This window comes from Lampetra fluviatilis, chromosome 11 (assembly GCF_964198595.1).
Source record: "Lampetra fluviatilis chromosome 11, kcLamFluv1.1, whole genome shotgun sequence".
NCBI lineage: Eukaryota > Metazoa > Chordata > Hyperoartia > Petromyzontiformes > Petromyzontidae > Lampetra > Lampetra fluviatilis.
Window position 1 is genome coordinate 6,370,509 of NC_136285.1, and position 12,536 is coordinate 6,383,044.

General features: G+C 46.6%; 1 protein-coding gene across 1 annotated transcript in view; it reads left to right on the forward strand.

The window, feature by feature from the left end:
- The window catches only part of LOC144934745 (protein kinase C delta type-like), a 28,862-nt gene extending 16,512 nt beyond the window's left edge, over window positions 1-12,350 (forward strand). The window contains exons 11-16 of the mRNA XM_078860850.1: window positions 2,152-2,243; window positions 4,289-4,351; window positions 5,951-6,089; window positions 9,005-9,193; window positions 10,280-10,408; window positions 12,101-12,350. Coding sequence (XP_078716976.1) covers window positions 2,152-2,243; window positions 4,289-4,351; window positions 5,951-6,089; window positions 9,005-9,193; window positions 10,280-10,408; window positions 12,101-12,262 — 774 coding nt within the window. The 3' untranslated portion in view covers window positions 12,263-12,350. The remainder of the gene's footprint in view (window positions 1-2,151; window positions 2,244-4,288; window positions 4,352-5,950; window positions 6,090-9,004; window positions 9,194-10,279; window positions 10,409-12,100) is intronic.
- Window positions 12,351-12,536: the final 186 nt, after the last annotated feature.

Consider the following 12,536-nt stretch of genomic DNA (forward strand, 5'->3'; position numbering starts at 1 on the left):
ACATGCGCACACAGGCACGCACAGACACACACATGCGCACACAGGCACACACAGACACACACAGGCACACACAGGCACGCACAGACACACACAGGCACGCACATACACACACATGCGCACACAGGCACACACAGGCACGCACAGACACACACACAGGCACGCACAGACACACACAGACACACACATGCGCACACAGGCACGCACAGGCACGCACAGACACACACAGGCACACACAAGCACGCACAGACACACACAGGCACACACAAGCACGCACAGACACACACAGGCGCACACAGGCGCACACAGGCACACACAGACACACACAGGCACGCACAGGCGCACACAGACACACACAGACACACACAGACACGCACAGGCACGCGCAGACACACGCAGACACCCACAGGCACACACAGACACACAGGCACACACAGCGAACGGCAATTATTGTATCTCAGAGGCGCCTCACTGAGTCTCTTTGGCGAATACCACGACTGAGTGCTTGGGGGCCGTCCATAAATGACGTCACGCACCTGGGGGGGGGGGTCAGACATTTGTGACGATGTGTGATGGGGGGGGTGAGAAATGTGACGTCACATCAACATGCGCAACGTTAAATAAATATATAATTGTTATAACCCTAATTGTTATAACCCTAATTGTTATAACAATACTCCTACAACATCAGAGTGCAGCGCCACATTATATACGCACTACAATGACAATAGTTTCAAGCGATTTGAAGCATGTTTTATTTTCAAAATGGAAATATGGTTTTGGGGGGGGGGGGCAGAGACGAAGGGGGGGGGGGTCAAAAATCGTCCAAAATCGCGTGACGTCATTTATGGACGACCCCTTGGCACCTGCAACGAAATCAGAGCGGCTGGAGTAAGCACAGGCACACGAAGGGTGACACTCAACACTGTCATCTCCTGGCCACCGCTCAGCCCTGCGTCTACAATTGTTGGAGAGACCTCCTGGTGCTAACGCATCGAAGCGCTAACCAGACATCGAGTCGTGCATAACCTGCCCCTTTACTGTAAATCTGTGAAAAGGATCTTCATAGCTCATCGGATTCTTCCAGTATAAATAATGATCGTGTTTGTCATTCTGAACTCAAAGCACTGTTTGTGTAGATTGCCCTGCATGAGTCTCCAGGCTCTTATTCAGCAAGAGCCTCCGTTAGGTTGTATGACTGTTTCCTTAATAATTTCACATGGAAGGAAAGCAGTGGATGGAGAAAGCCCATGCATATAAGGAGATTACACAACAACAACAACAACAAAAAGACCTGTACAAATAGGTAAACAAACTACTCGCTATACTGCAATGGACGTGTCACCTTGAATCACTGTGGGTTGGGTGTTTCACACAGTGGCATGCGAATGGGTCGTCGTGAAGCGTTGGAAGAGAGGCGGGGGCCACTGCACTCTGCAATTGAACCGCAATGGCTATTACACCTCATGGTGGGCATGCGACCTCCCATTATGTATTTTACTCAGTTAAGTGTTGAGTATTACTGAGACGGTTACGAGTCAAAATCCTTGTCAAAGGTCAAATCGCTGTCATCGCTAAAAAAAAAACACTCAACACATTCGTCAATAACACTATGCCCTTAAAATAAATACAGATATAAAAGGCGACGTTTTGGGCAATGACTATAATCGTACATAACTTGAGCGTCCAGAGAGACAGAGTGAATATGTTTATTATTTTTTATTTAAAGTCGTGTTATTAACAAATGTGTTGACCTTTGTGTTTCTTAATTGTGCTGGTGCACCACTGCCAACGTAGCAGCAGCATCGCCAAATAATTTGTCATCGTTATAGGAGTTGTTAAAATTGATACCACTTTGTTGGAATTCACCGGTGACCATTCTACGAGAAAATAATCCCCTGGACATGGGAATATGGAATTCCCACCGCTGCCTAAAGGCCACTAAAAGATGAGTGCTACCCATTAAAGTCTTTGAGCATGCAAACATCACGTCTTGAACTTGCATATTAATCGCCACAGTCTCGCTTGCGAAACAATCTGCAGAAACTCCAAAACGATTCACCCAGTTAGTTCAGCTTTTAGCTTGCAGCGCCCGTTTCACAATTGCCACGTGGCACACACATGTTGCAACCATGCCTCTACCGGTGTCTTCAGGAGCACTTGTTTTTCGTCATGGAGTTCCTCACTGGCGGTGACCTCATGTTCCACATCCAAGACAAAGGGAAGTTTGACCTGCCGACAGGAACGTGAGTAGGAAAAGCATTACCATGGCAACACAAGGCCACGTGCGCACACAACACCGCTGAGCTCCTTCAAGCAATACTTGATCACTGGGCTGCACAAAGCAAGCGACACGCACACGTCTGGTAATGTCTGTGTGTAAATAGTGATTATCAAGTAAAGTAAAAAAAAATTCTGCTCAAAAAAACTATATTTTATTAAATTTCGATTTAAAGCTTTCGTGACTGCAGGGATTCATCTTCTTGGTTCTGTCGGTAAAGTCACGTAGAAGGGAAATAATAAAATAATAATAATAAAACATGACAAAATAATTATCACGACGTTTCGGCTCATTCAGACGCTGTCTTTCCGACATACCTGTTCTTCACCTGAGGACGGCTGCTTGCGTTGTGGCCGAAACGTCGTGAGAATTATTTTATTATGTTTTATTTTTATTATTTTATTATTTCCCTTCTACGTGACTTTACCGAAAGAACCAAGAAGATAAATTGTATTATTTAAACGTTATTTTTTTTACCAGGTAAAACCCACTGAGCTATTCAAACCTTTTCAGAAGCGAGCTGACCACAAATGATAGCTGAACGAACTGGCTTATCATGTGGGTATATATATAGCTGCCAACGACTCTGCATGCATGTTTATAAACATGGAGGGAACTGGAGAACCCGGAGAATAATCCACCCGACCACGGGGAGAACACGCAAGCTCCAAATAAACAGCAGGTGTCAGGGTCGGGATCGAACGCACGACCTCCTGCGTACCGGGCGAGGGAGATGACATCTCCTAGCCACCACAACCCTCAGTGCCCACCTCTGTTGGTGGCCCTCAGCCAGTGGCAACAATTCCACATTGTCACGGCAAGGCCAGGCCTGCCACGGGATGATAACACATTCCTTGCGGAGGGAGCTGGTAGGAACGTTGGGTTGCTCGGTCAATGGCCAGGGTCAACGGCGGCGTGGTGTATGCCGCAAATATGCCCGAGTGTGAGGGCTGGCACAAGCCGGCGTGAGTAGGTTAAAACGTTGAGTTTTATAAGGGCACCACGGGGTGACCAGCCCCTCCCCACCCAGCCCCACCCCTCCCACCCCCCACCCAGCCCCTCCCCACCCTCCCCTCTCCACCCAGCCCCACCCCTCCCATTTTTTGATGCACGACGGACGGACTGACACACTAATCCCGTGTGGGCTGGTGTAACCAGGAGGTTCCTACCAGTATCACTTTTTGACTTCCCATAGCGACTCCAGCATGACTTTAATCACACCGACGTATCTGTCACGTGTGTCGAGCACGTGCTACTCCACTGGGGCCCACGGGCCATTAGGGCCCACGCACCAGGCTACGAAGATGAGGGAGATTGGACAGGAGGCCTCATGTCATTCCTTGCACCAGGAACCACGCCAACGATGCTAAGCTACTGGTCCATTAAATAGACAACACGGAATGAATTGCATTGTTTGCACGAGTGAGCCATGTCTAAGCTCAAACCGCAAACGTTTAACTATTGCCACTAAATACAAAAAAAGAACTGTATCTAAAATAGTACAATACATTAGTCAAAGTCTCACTTGCAAAGCAATTAACCTCTCCCACTTGGCTATATAATGAACACTGATTGAACGGAGGAAAGACGGAAGTTTAAAGTCACGCTGCCATGGAACAATATTATCTCAATTTGAGCACGTGCTGTTGTGAGTGACTGACGCTACGTGCGTTCATTTGTGTGGGGAACGGTGGCGCAGCGGTTAGCGCACTGCATCGTGAACCCGTGAACCTGGCAACCCGGGTTCGATTCTCGCTCAGGGCCGACACAAGTGACAATTATCCGAACCGGTCCTGGACCTCCCCTAGGTCTACTCAGTCTCAAATGAGTACCCGGTGCGGTGTGTAAACGTCGCCACTGGGGAGACAAAGGCGGCCGGGGGTGGTACTGGCCACCCACCCTCCCCCGTGTGCCGTGCCGGCCTTCATAGGTGCTACTCGCTAAACAGCACTTGTCCCAAAACGATGTTAAGGCTATACGGGAGATCTTTGTTTCGTGTTTCATTAACAGATTCTACGCGGCAGAGGTGATATGTGGCCTGCAGTTTCTTCATTCACACAACATCATCTACAGGTAACGATGCGGCTGGTGTATTTGAGAGGTTTCACCCTATCTTGATTCGTGACTACCCGTTGGAAATTGTCCCGAAGGGCTGTGGTTTGATACAAAAAAATATACAATACATTTGGATTCGTTTTGCATTGAAATGCAAGAGCTTGTGTATGCCATGTCTCTGAAATTTCTGTACATATTCGAACCATGTTGTTAAAAATATGGTGAAATATCGATCTCAAGAGCTGTCCATAGGCCAGGGGTCACATCTGGATCACGTCTTCTTTCGTACGGCTGCTGATGTAGATGCAGAGCAACAACAATTACACTTTCACGTGCAGGTGATCAAGCCAGATCACCGCATCAGGAGCAGCGGTGTGTGTCGCTGTGATGTCGTCTTCGTATTTGTGGATCGGGCCATTGCGTCGTTACACGTTGTGCGGTCTCCATTCTGGATGACCACAGTCGCACTCTGGAGAGGTTTTCATTTTCCAATCGTGCATCAGGTACCCTCACTGCCAGGGTTGGTGTGGATCACTACAATTCTAATACAGCTTATGGAGATTCACAAATACCAATTTATTCTTGGTTCTTTCGGTAAAGTCACGTAGAAGAGAAATAATAAAATAATTAAACTAAAACATAATAAAATAAAAATTCTCACGACGATTCGGCCACAACGCAAGCAGCCGTCCTCAGGTGAAGAAACAGAGCCAAGAATATGAATCCCTGCAGTCACGAAAGCTTTAAATCGAAAAATACCAATTTATCTGCAGTCAAAGTCAGTACTCTGAGTGAGCACCTATTAAGGCTGACCCAGCACGCCTCTCGATATTTGATGTTCGCATACCACACAAATGTAAACAGCTTAGGCAGAGTCGACTTCGGAGAATCCAAGCCAGGATCGGATATCAACTTGGACACTGGTATGAGACATGGCCTTACAATGTAACCTATGTCATTGGGATTGTAGTGTGCTCATGATTATACCACCGTGTGACTCATAAAGTAAAACACGGCTAATTGTCTTCCTCCTGTTCGAAACAAGCGATGAGGTAGCACTCGTCTTCCTTGATTGCCCTGAGCCAGTTGTGGAAATTCCACAATCCTATGACAGAGGCCAGTCTCTGCGTACGATAAATCCCCAGCTGGCATTCCAAAAAAGTGGTAGGTATTTTTTGACCCTGAAGTCGATGACGGGCTGAGTCATCTCTGAGCTGGATATCAACTTGCAGTCTTTCAACGGTAAGTCGAACACTTTAACCGAAACATTACTTGCCCAAGTAGTTTACTATTTACCCTTTATAAACACATACACGTGACTACTACAGCTGCCATTCTCCGCCACGATGATGGTGACATCACCAGGGTGCTTGTGCCAGTCTAGGTACACTGTGAGGCCGAATCAAGTGGTGAAGCCTGGCTGTCAGGAACTTATGGGATACACTCACATGTTATGGATGAATAGCCTAGAGTGTGCACACACACACACACGTGCATACTATACGGTAAATTCACATATACCATTGCCAGGTGCGCAAGTGCCAACATTGACTTTCAACAACAAACTTGTGCCTTGGTACACAACAACTTCACGTGCTCCCCTCTCTCACCGTCTAGAGACCTGAAGCTGGACAATGTGCTGCTGGACAGGGAGGGCCACGTGAAGATCGCCGATTTCGGAATGTGCAAGGAGCACGTTTGCGCAGGAAACCTCGCCACCACGTTCTGCGGCACTCCGGACTACATTGCACCCGAGGTGGCGTTCGCGAAGCGGCCGCCTGCCGCTCTTGAGCGTGAAGCTGCCGAAGCAGAATAGTTTCGCCGTCCTCCGTCGTTCGTTGTCCCCCTTCCCACGCACCTCCGATTAGCGCGGTCGGCCACGTGCGGTGCGAAAGTAGTTCAACGTCCTCACGTGCGTACGATGTGGGGGGGGGGGAGCGAGCCGATGGTTGAGAGCGCTGTCTTGTGACGACGGGTTGGTCGATAGCAACTAATGTTGCGGAGCTCCATTCCCGTGGATGTTGAGGCGTCAGAACCCCCCTGGCTTTGCAGGAGAAGGAAGTGCATGAACAAGTATAACCCGTAAAAACAAAGTTTTTCACTATAAATCCTTTATATGCGTGGCGGCTAGAGTCCTCTCGTCCTCTGGCTTGAGATGGCTGCCACCTATGGGATCAGATGATTGCATGGCACCATTAAGCAATTGGTAATTAAATATAATATTTTTGTCCTAAAAAGTGTAAAATTTTGGAAAACATTTTTCACGAACATTAATTGTCACGCACAACGAGTCTGTGTGGAATATGTCAGCTCGATTGGATCACGGGAAGTGGGGTAAAAAACGACCGAAAGATGTGCACGGTCGTAAGCAAGCAAGCAAGCGCGCAAGTGAACTTAATATAAAGGATTTAAAAAGATGTGGACTCCGTCTGTTCTGTCGGGGATACAGTGTCCCCCCTTGCACACGTGGGATTTCTTCGAGTGCTCCAGTTTCCTCCCGCATATAAACGCTCATGAATTGGCCGATGACACCGTCACATATAGTGGACTGCAGAGCTTGGGCAATTTGTTTTTTTTGTGCCAGCTTATCACGTGGCTGCCTTCCTGCTTGTCTGTCGTTCCCCCCGACTCGTTCTGTCTCTACGATAATGAGCGAACGCGGGGCGCGTTGAGAGTTGAAATTGTATTCGGCCGTGTTAACGTGGCGTTTTTGATCTATTCATTCGAAAAAATATTTTGTTGGAATTATAAGTCAATTGAATAAATAACTTCGAAACATTAACATTATCAAACTTGATTTGGAGCTTTCGTGACTGCAGGAATTACTCTTTGGTTCTTTCGGTAAAGTCACGTAGAAAGAAAAAATAAATTAAATAATAGCATACGACGTTTCGATTGCAACACAAGCACCCTACTTGGTCGGGTGTTGACTGTTATGTTAGCCGACTCTCTGTGTTGTATTACATTATATTTCTAAGTTTACTAGGTTTGTTTTCTCTTTCATTTGTACCTGATGATTGCTTGTGTTGCAATCTAAACGTTGTATGCTATTAAAAAAAAAATTATTTCTACGTGACTTTACCGAAAGAACCAAAGAGTAATTAACATCGTTTCGAAATAGTTTGTTACCGTAGCAAGCCACTGCGTTCTTCACAAGGGAGCCTTGACAACCAGGAGTGTACGCCGAGCAAGGGAGCTATGCAGGATGGCTTGGGACGTTACTCCCCTTCCTCTTAGGGTCTTCCATAAGCTGCTTGAGTTTGGCTGATGGGAGCCTTTGGTATTTACACTGAATCGTAATAAATCCTGAACATGATCTGGTGTGACTTAAGCAACTTCCAGCGACCCATAGTTCTTCAATACACTTTGTGAAGGTATTGTAATTTCTAAAACTAATTAACTTGTAGCAGGTTAATATTGTAAAAAAAACTGTCTACGTGAGACAGAGCAAACCAGAACGAGACGAATGAATGAAGAAAAAAAAGCAATACTTTATAACAGAATAATACTTCATATGATTGTCACTCTGATATGTGAGAATAAAATCGCTGGTGGGGTGAGCCATGGGGATTGTTGACTGAGGAGCGAGGTTGGTGATGTGGAAGATGTGATGTGGTGGCAACCACTTTGGGTACAAATGTGGCTAATTATGCAACGAAAACAGTCTCGTCTTTTTAGCCGTTGCATAATATAGCAAAGAAATCTGTCGGCCTTTTTTTTTAATGACACGTGCTTGCGATTTTTATTGAAGATACGCGCTTCTAATTAATAAAAACCTTCAACTTGTAGATCATGTGTGGATGAAAACTATATGGATTAGAATATATACAGTACACATATATATCTCCCTGCATGAGAAACTAAGAACTTAGACTGTCCCTATACTCAAAATAATGAACCAGTGGTGTAAACTCCACATTCAAATTGCAGGCCTGCTGACTTGCCGCGAAGTGGAGCACATTTTACTGACCCAAGATTGATGAATAGCATCGGCCGTTTAAGCCAGAATGCCACCTGACCGGAAAACACTCGTACTAGACAATTCCAATCGGGTTGTGTACGGCCGTTTTCGCGGTTGAGCTGTATAGCTCTCCCCCGAGTTTTTGTTTGGGTTGTACCGCGTGCCGTTTGGCCTTGCTGAAGTGACGGAATTCAAATTCAGGTCCTGAAAAAATAAAAATTAACTCCTGCACATGTTGGAGTAAAACGCCGTACACGGTGCCAGATTATCCTAGTAGCAAAAGTAGCTACAAATGCTACAGGCCCCGCACTTTCAAGGGCCCCGCGCTAAATGTTTTCACGCTATCAATTCCGGCTCAGTGATTCTGCACTTGCTCTATTACTATAGTACGATACTGCCTTCAACGTTTATGAACGACTGGGTGTTTACAGTTAGCGATTTTTCGTATTACCTGGCTGTATAGCAAATGAAAAAACACAATTACTTTACTATGCAAGTTAATCGTTTGTCTTTAAATTGTATATTTAGGGCCCCTTCATAACATATGTTACAGGCCCCGCACTAGCTTAATCCGGCACTGGTGCTAGTTCTTACACTTCGGAGAGCTAAACCCAACGCTGCTTTGCCCCCCCCCCCTCTCCTGTGACATGTGACGAGACAGCCAGGGTTTGGTGGTTAACCCACCGTCTCCACTCCCGTGCCTCCCATAGATCTTGCTAGGGAGGGCGTACGGCACGTCGGTCGACTGGTGGTCCATGGGCGTGCTGATCTACGAGATGCTCATCGGGCAGTCTCCGTTCTACGGCTCAGACGAGGACGAGCTGTTCGAGGCCATCAAGGGCCGCACGCCGCACTATCCACGCTGGCTCACCGACTCCTCACACAACATCCTCAGCTGTGTACGCTCCCTCCACGGCATTAGCAACGCAATCACCGAATTGAAATTGGCTTTTTATTTTTTTGACCAGGTAAAGCCCACTGAGCTGTATAGCACTTTTTCAGAAGCGCCCTGGTCGCACATGACAGCTCAACGAAGTGGCTGAACATGTGGACATTTCTAGCAGCTGAATTCTCTAAATGCGAGTTTCTAAGTGTGGAAGTAAAAACCGGAGGACTCGGAGAAAAAAAACCACGCGACCGCGGGGAGAGAGACATGCAAACTCCAAATATACAGGCATCAGGGTCAGGATCGAACCCACGACCTCCTGTGTACGAGGTAGTTAACATCTCGCCTCCGTGGTGCCCATTAATGGGAACTTTTACTCACTTTTGGTTTGGAAAGCCATCTCTTTTTTCGAGTTATATTTCAATTGTGCTTGTCAGTCATGTCATGAGACGAACCCCCTTCCGTTTGCAAATCTCACAAAAAGTAGCACGACTACTCCACAGTAGAATAACAGCCGACGGGAGGTGATATCAGAACGAATTCTGAGATCCCTTCAATGGCATCTTGTGCACACGAGATGCTGCGAATTCTCTCAAAGCCCTCCTTTGGAGGTATTGGCCACTTCAGTTAAACCAATATTCTAATTTTTTTAGTCGTCAAAACTGGAAATAATATGAATTAAGGTAAAATTAAATTTAGTTTACTTTCTCTCGTGTGCGGACATTAGTAACTCGGCAAAGATCACTAACTTCCTACACGAGAGAAACCTGTTTATTGACGCGTTGCTATCTGGAAGAAAAAAACAGGTGCTGTAGACTGCGTTGTGGGTAACAGATGGCAGTGGAGCAATATCCATTGTCTATGCTCTCTGTTTTCACCAACCAGCATAGTGGAAGTACCATGGGGGTACAGCGGGGTAACCTCAATGACCCACACAGCATGGGGAGGCGCTCATGAGGCACTCCACTGACAGAAGGCCAGACGTGTAAATGTTACCTGGATTTGAACCCAGAGTTACTGCACCGCTGACTCAGTGCTCTGACATCAGAATACTTGGCTACTTTTTCGTTTTTAAGCCGAATGCTTATTCCACCCTCAGCTGTTTGAGCGAGACCATACCAAGCGGCTGGGGGCTGTAGGGGACATTCGCCTGCACCCCTTCTTCAAGAACATCGACTGGGCCAGCCTTGAAGCGCGGAAAATAACCCCACCGTTCAAGCCCAAAGTGGTGAGTGCCTGTGTTCACCGTCTAAAAACCTGGCAATACATGGACTGCATCCACAAAGATTCCCCCTTTAGCCTTAAACATTTGGGGCAAGTGCTGTTATAGAGCACCTATGAAGGCCAGCACGGTACACGAGGGTGTGAGTGGCCAGCACCACGCCTGACCGCCTTTGTCTCCCCAGTGGCGATGTTTATATACAGCACGAGGTATTCATTTGAGGCCGAGTTGATCTCAGGGAGGCCCATCACTGGTGTTTGGCCATGAGTGGGAATCGAACTTGCGTCGCCGGGTTTGTAGCGCAGTTTTCTAACAGCTACAACAACCGCCATTCGCCACTAAGTGGCGGTGACGTCACCACGACGCTTGTGCCAGGCCATGTGCACCTTGAGGCCACGTGAAGTGTCGAAACAGCTACACGAGCGCATCCACACACAGACATCCCCGTGTGCACAATCACAAATCCATGTTTTAATGTTTTTTATTTGACCAGGTGCCCACTGAACATGTGAACCATTGAGCGGTTGATTCGACCAATGGCCAATTTATAAACGGATTGTTCATCAGACCGCTGACCAGTTGTTTTATTCGAGAGGACAAGTAATCATCCTCATCGTGTCAAGGGACCTTTTTTTACCAGTGTGAAAGTATGAAAAATATGGATATGTTTTACCCTTTTTGGCAATGGAACAAATAGAAACCTTTTACAAGGAATCAAATCTGCATTAACCAAACGTACTTGTGGTGGACATGCAAACATGATCTGATTGGCTTACACCACAGACAGCCTTCTTTATAACCTAATCTCACCAGTGTCAGACTAGAGCACGCCAAAAGGCGACTTGATTCCTTGGTGTTTGAACATCTTAACACCTGTTGTATCGCCAGAAGGGGTACAACCAATCCTCATTGTGTCATCTGTACGTGGCTCAAGTGTGAGCCACCTAACTTGAACGAAGACACGTGTATGATTTTTATGATGTATTTAAGATCGGGAGCAGGTGAAGGGCTTCACTATTCTGGCAAATTGCCGATGATCCTGGATGTAATTACCAGCGAAACGTCGTACTCAAAAATTGTAAATGTTGTGGATTCACTCTTTAACACACCGGTGGGCTAAAGTCGTGAACTATTTGTCTTTTTTTCCATGTAAAGCTTTCGTAACTGCAGGGATTCATCTTCTTGGTTCTTTCGGTAAAGTCACGTAGAATGGAAATAATAAAATAATAAAAATAAAACATAATAAAATAATTCTCACGACGTTTCGGCCACAACGCAAGCAGCCGTCCTCAGGTGTAGAGCAGGTCTGTCGAGAAGACAGACTCGACAGACCTGCTCGAAACGTCGTGAGAATTATTTTATTATGTTTGATTTTTATTATTTTATTATTTCCATTCTACGTGACTTTATTTGTCTTTTGTCAACGTGTGTCGGGTGGTGGAGGGTTGCGACACATCTATAAATAACGCGATCTAACTCAAAAACCCTTTTTTTATTAATAATATTTGTCGCGAAAGCCTGTCACGTGTTAAACTGACACGTGTATGAGATCCAAAAACGATCAAACTAAACGCGACCTGTCGGCGACTCCCGAGTGCGGTGGCGACACAAACGTCGCGATCGCCGGTCGAAGGGTCTGCCTTGTCCCGCGTGTTGGATTTCATGTGTTGTTTCTCTCGGTGTTTCCGTCGGGAGCAGACGTCTCCCAGCGACTGCAGGAACTTCGGCCACGAGTTCCTGAGCGAGTCCCCGCAAGTGTCGTGCCGAGGAAACAGCAACCACATGATCATGTCCATCGAGCAGACCATGTTCGCCGGATTCTCCTTCGTGAACCCTTCGATCCGGGCGCTCCTCCAGTGAAGTCCACATCCCCAGTGTTGGTGCTTGCCCAGCGGGCGTTGGGTGCAAAGTAAATTTAATTTTAGAGGCCGCCCCTCCCACCCCCCCCACCCCCCATTCGATTTTTAAAGTCCCAGTGAGATGACTGGTGACATATAAACAAGAGACAGACGTGGAGTGAGATGAGAGAGGTGAGACAGAGATGCAGTGAAACGAGAGAGATTAAGACAAGAGATCGAGATGGAGTTAGATATTTTTTTTAAAAACAGACAACATATGGACGAAACAGATGCAT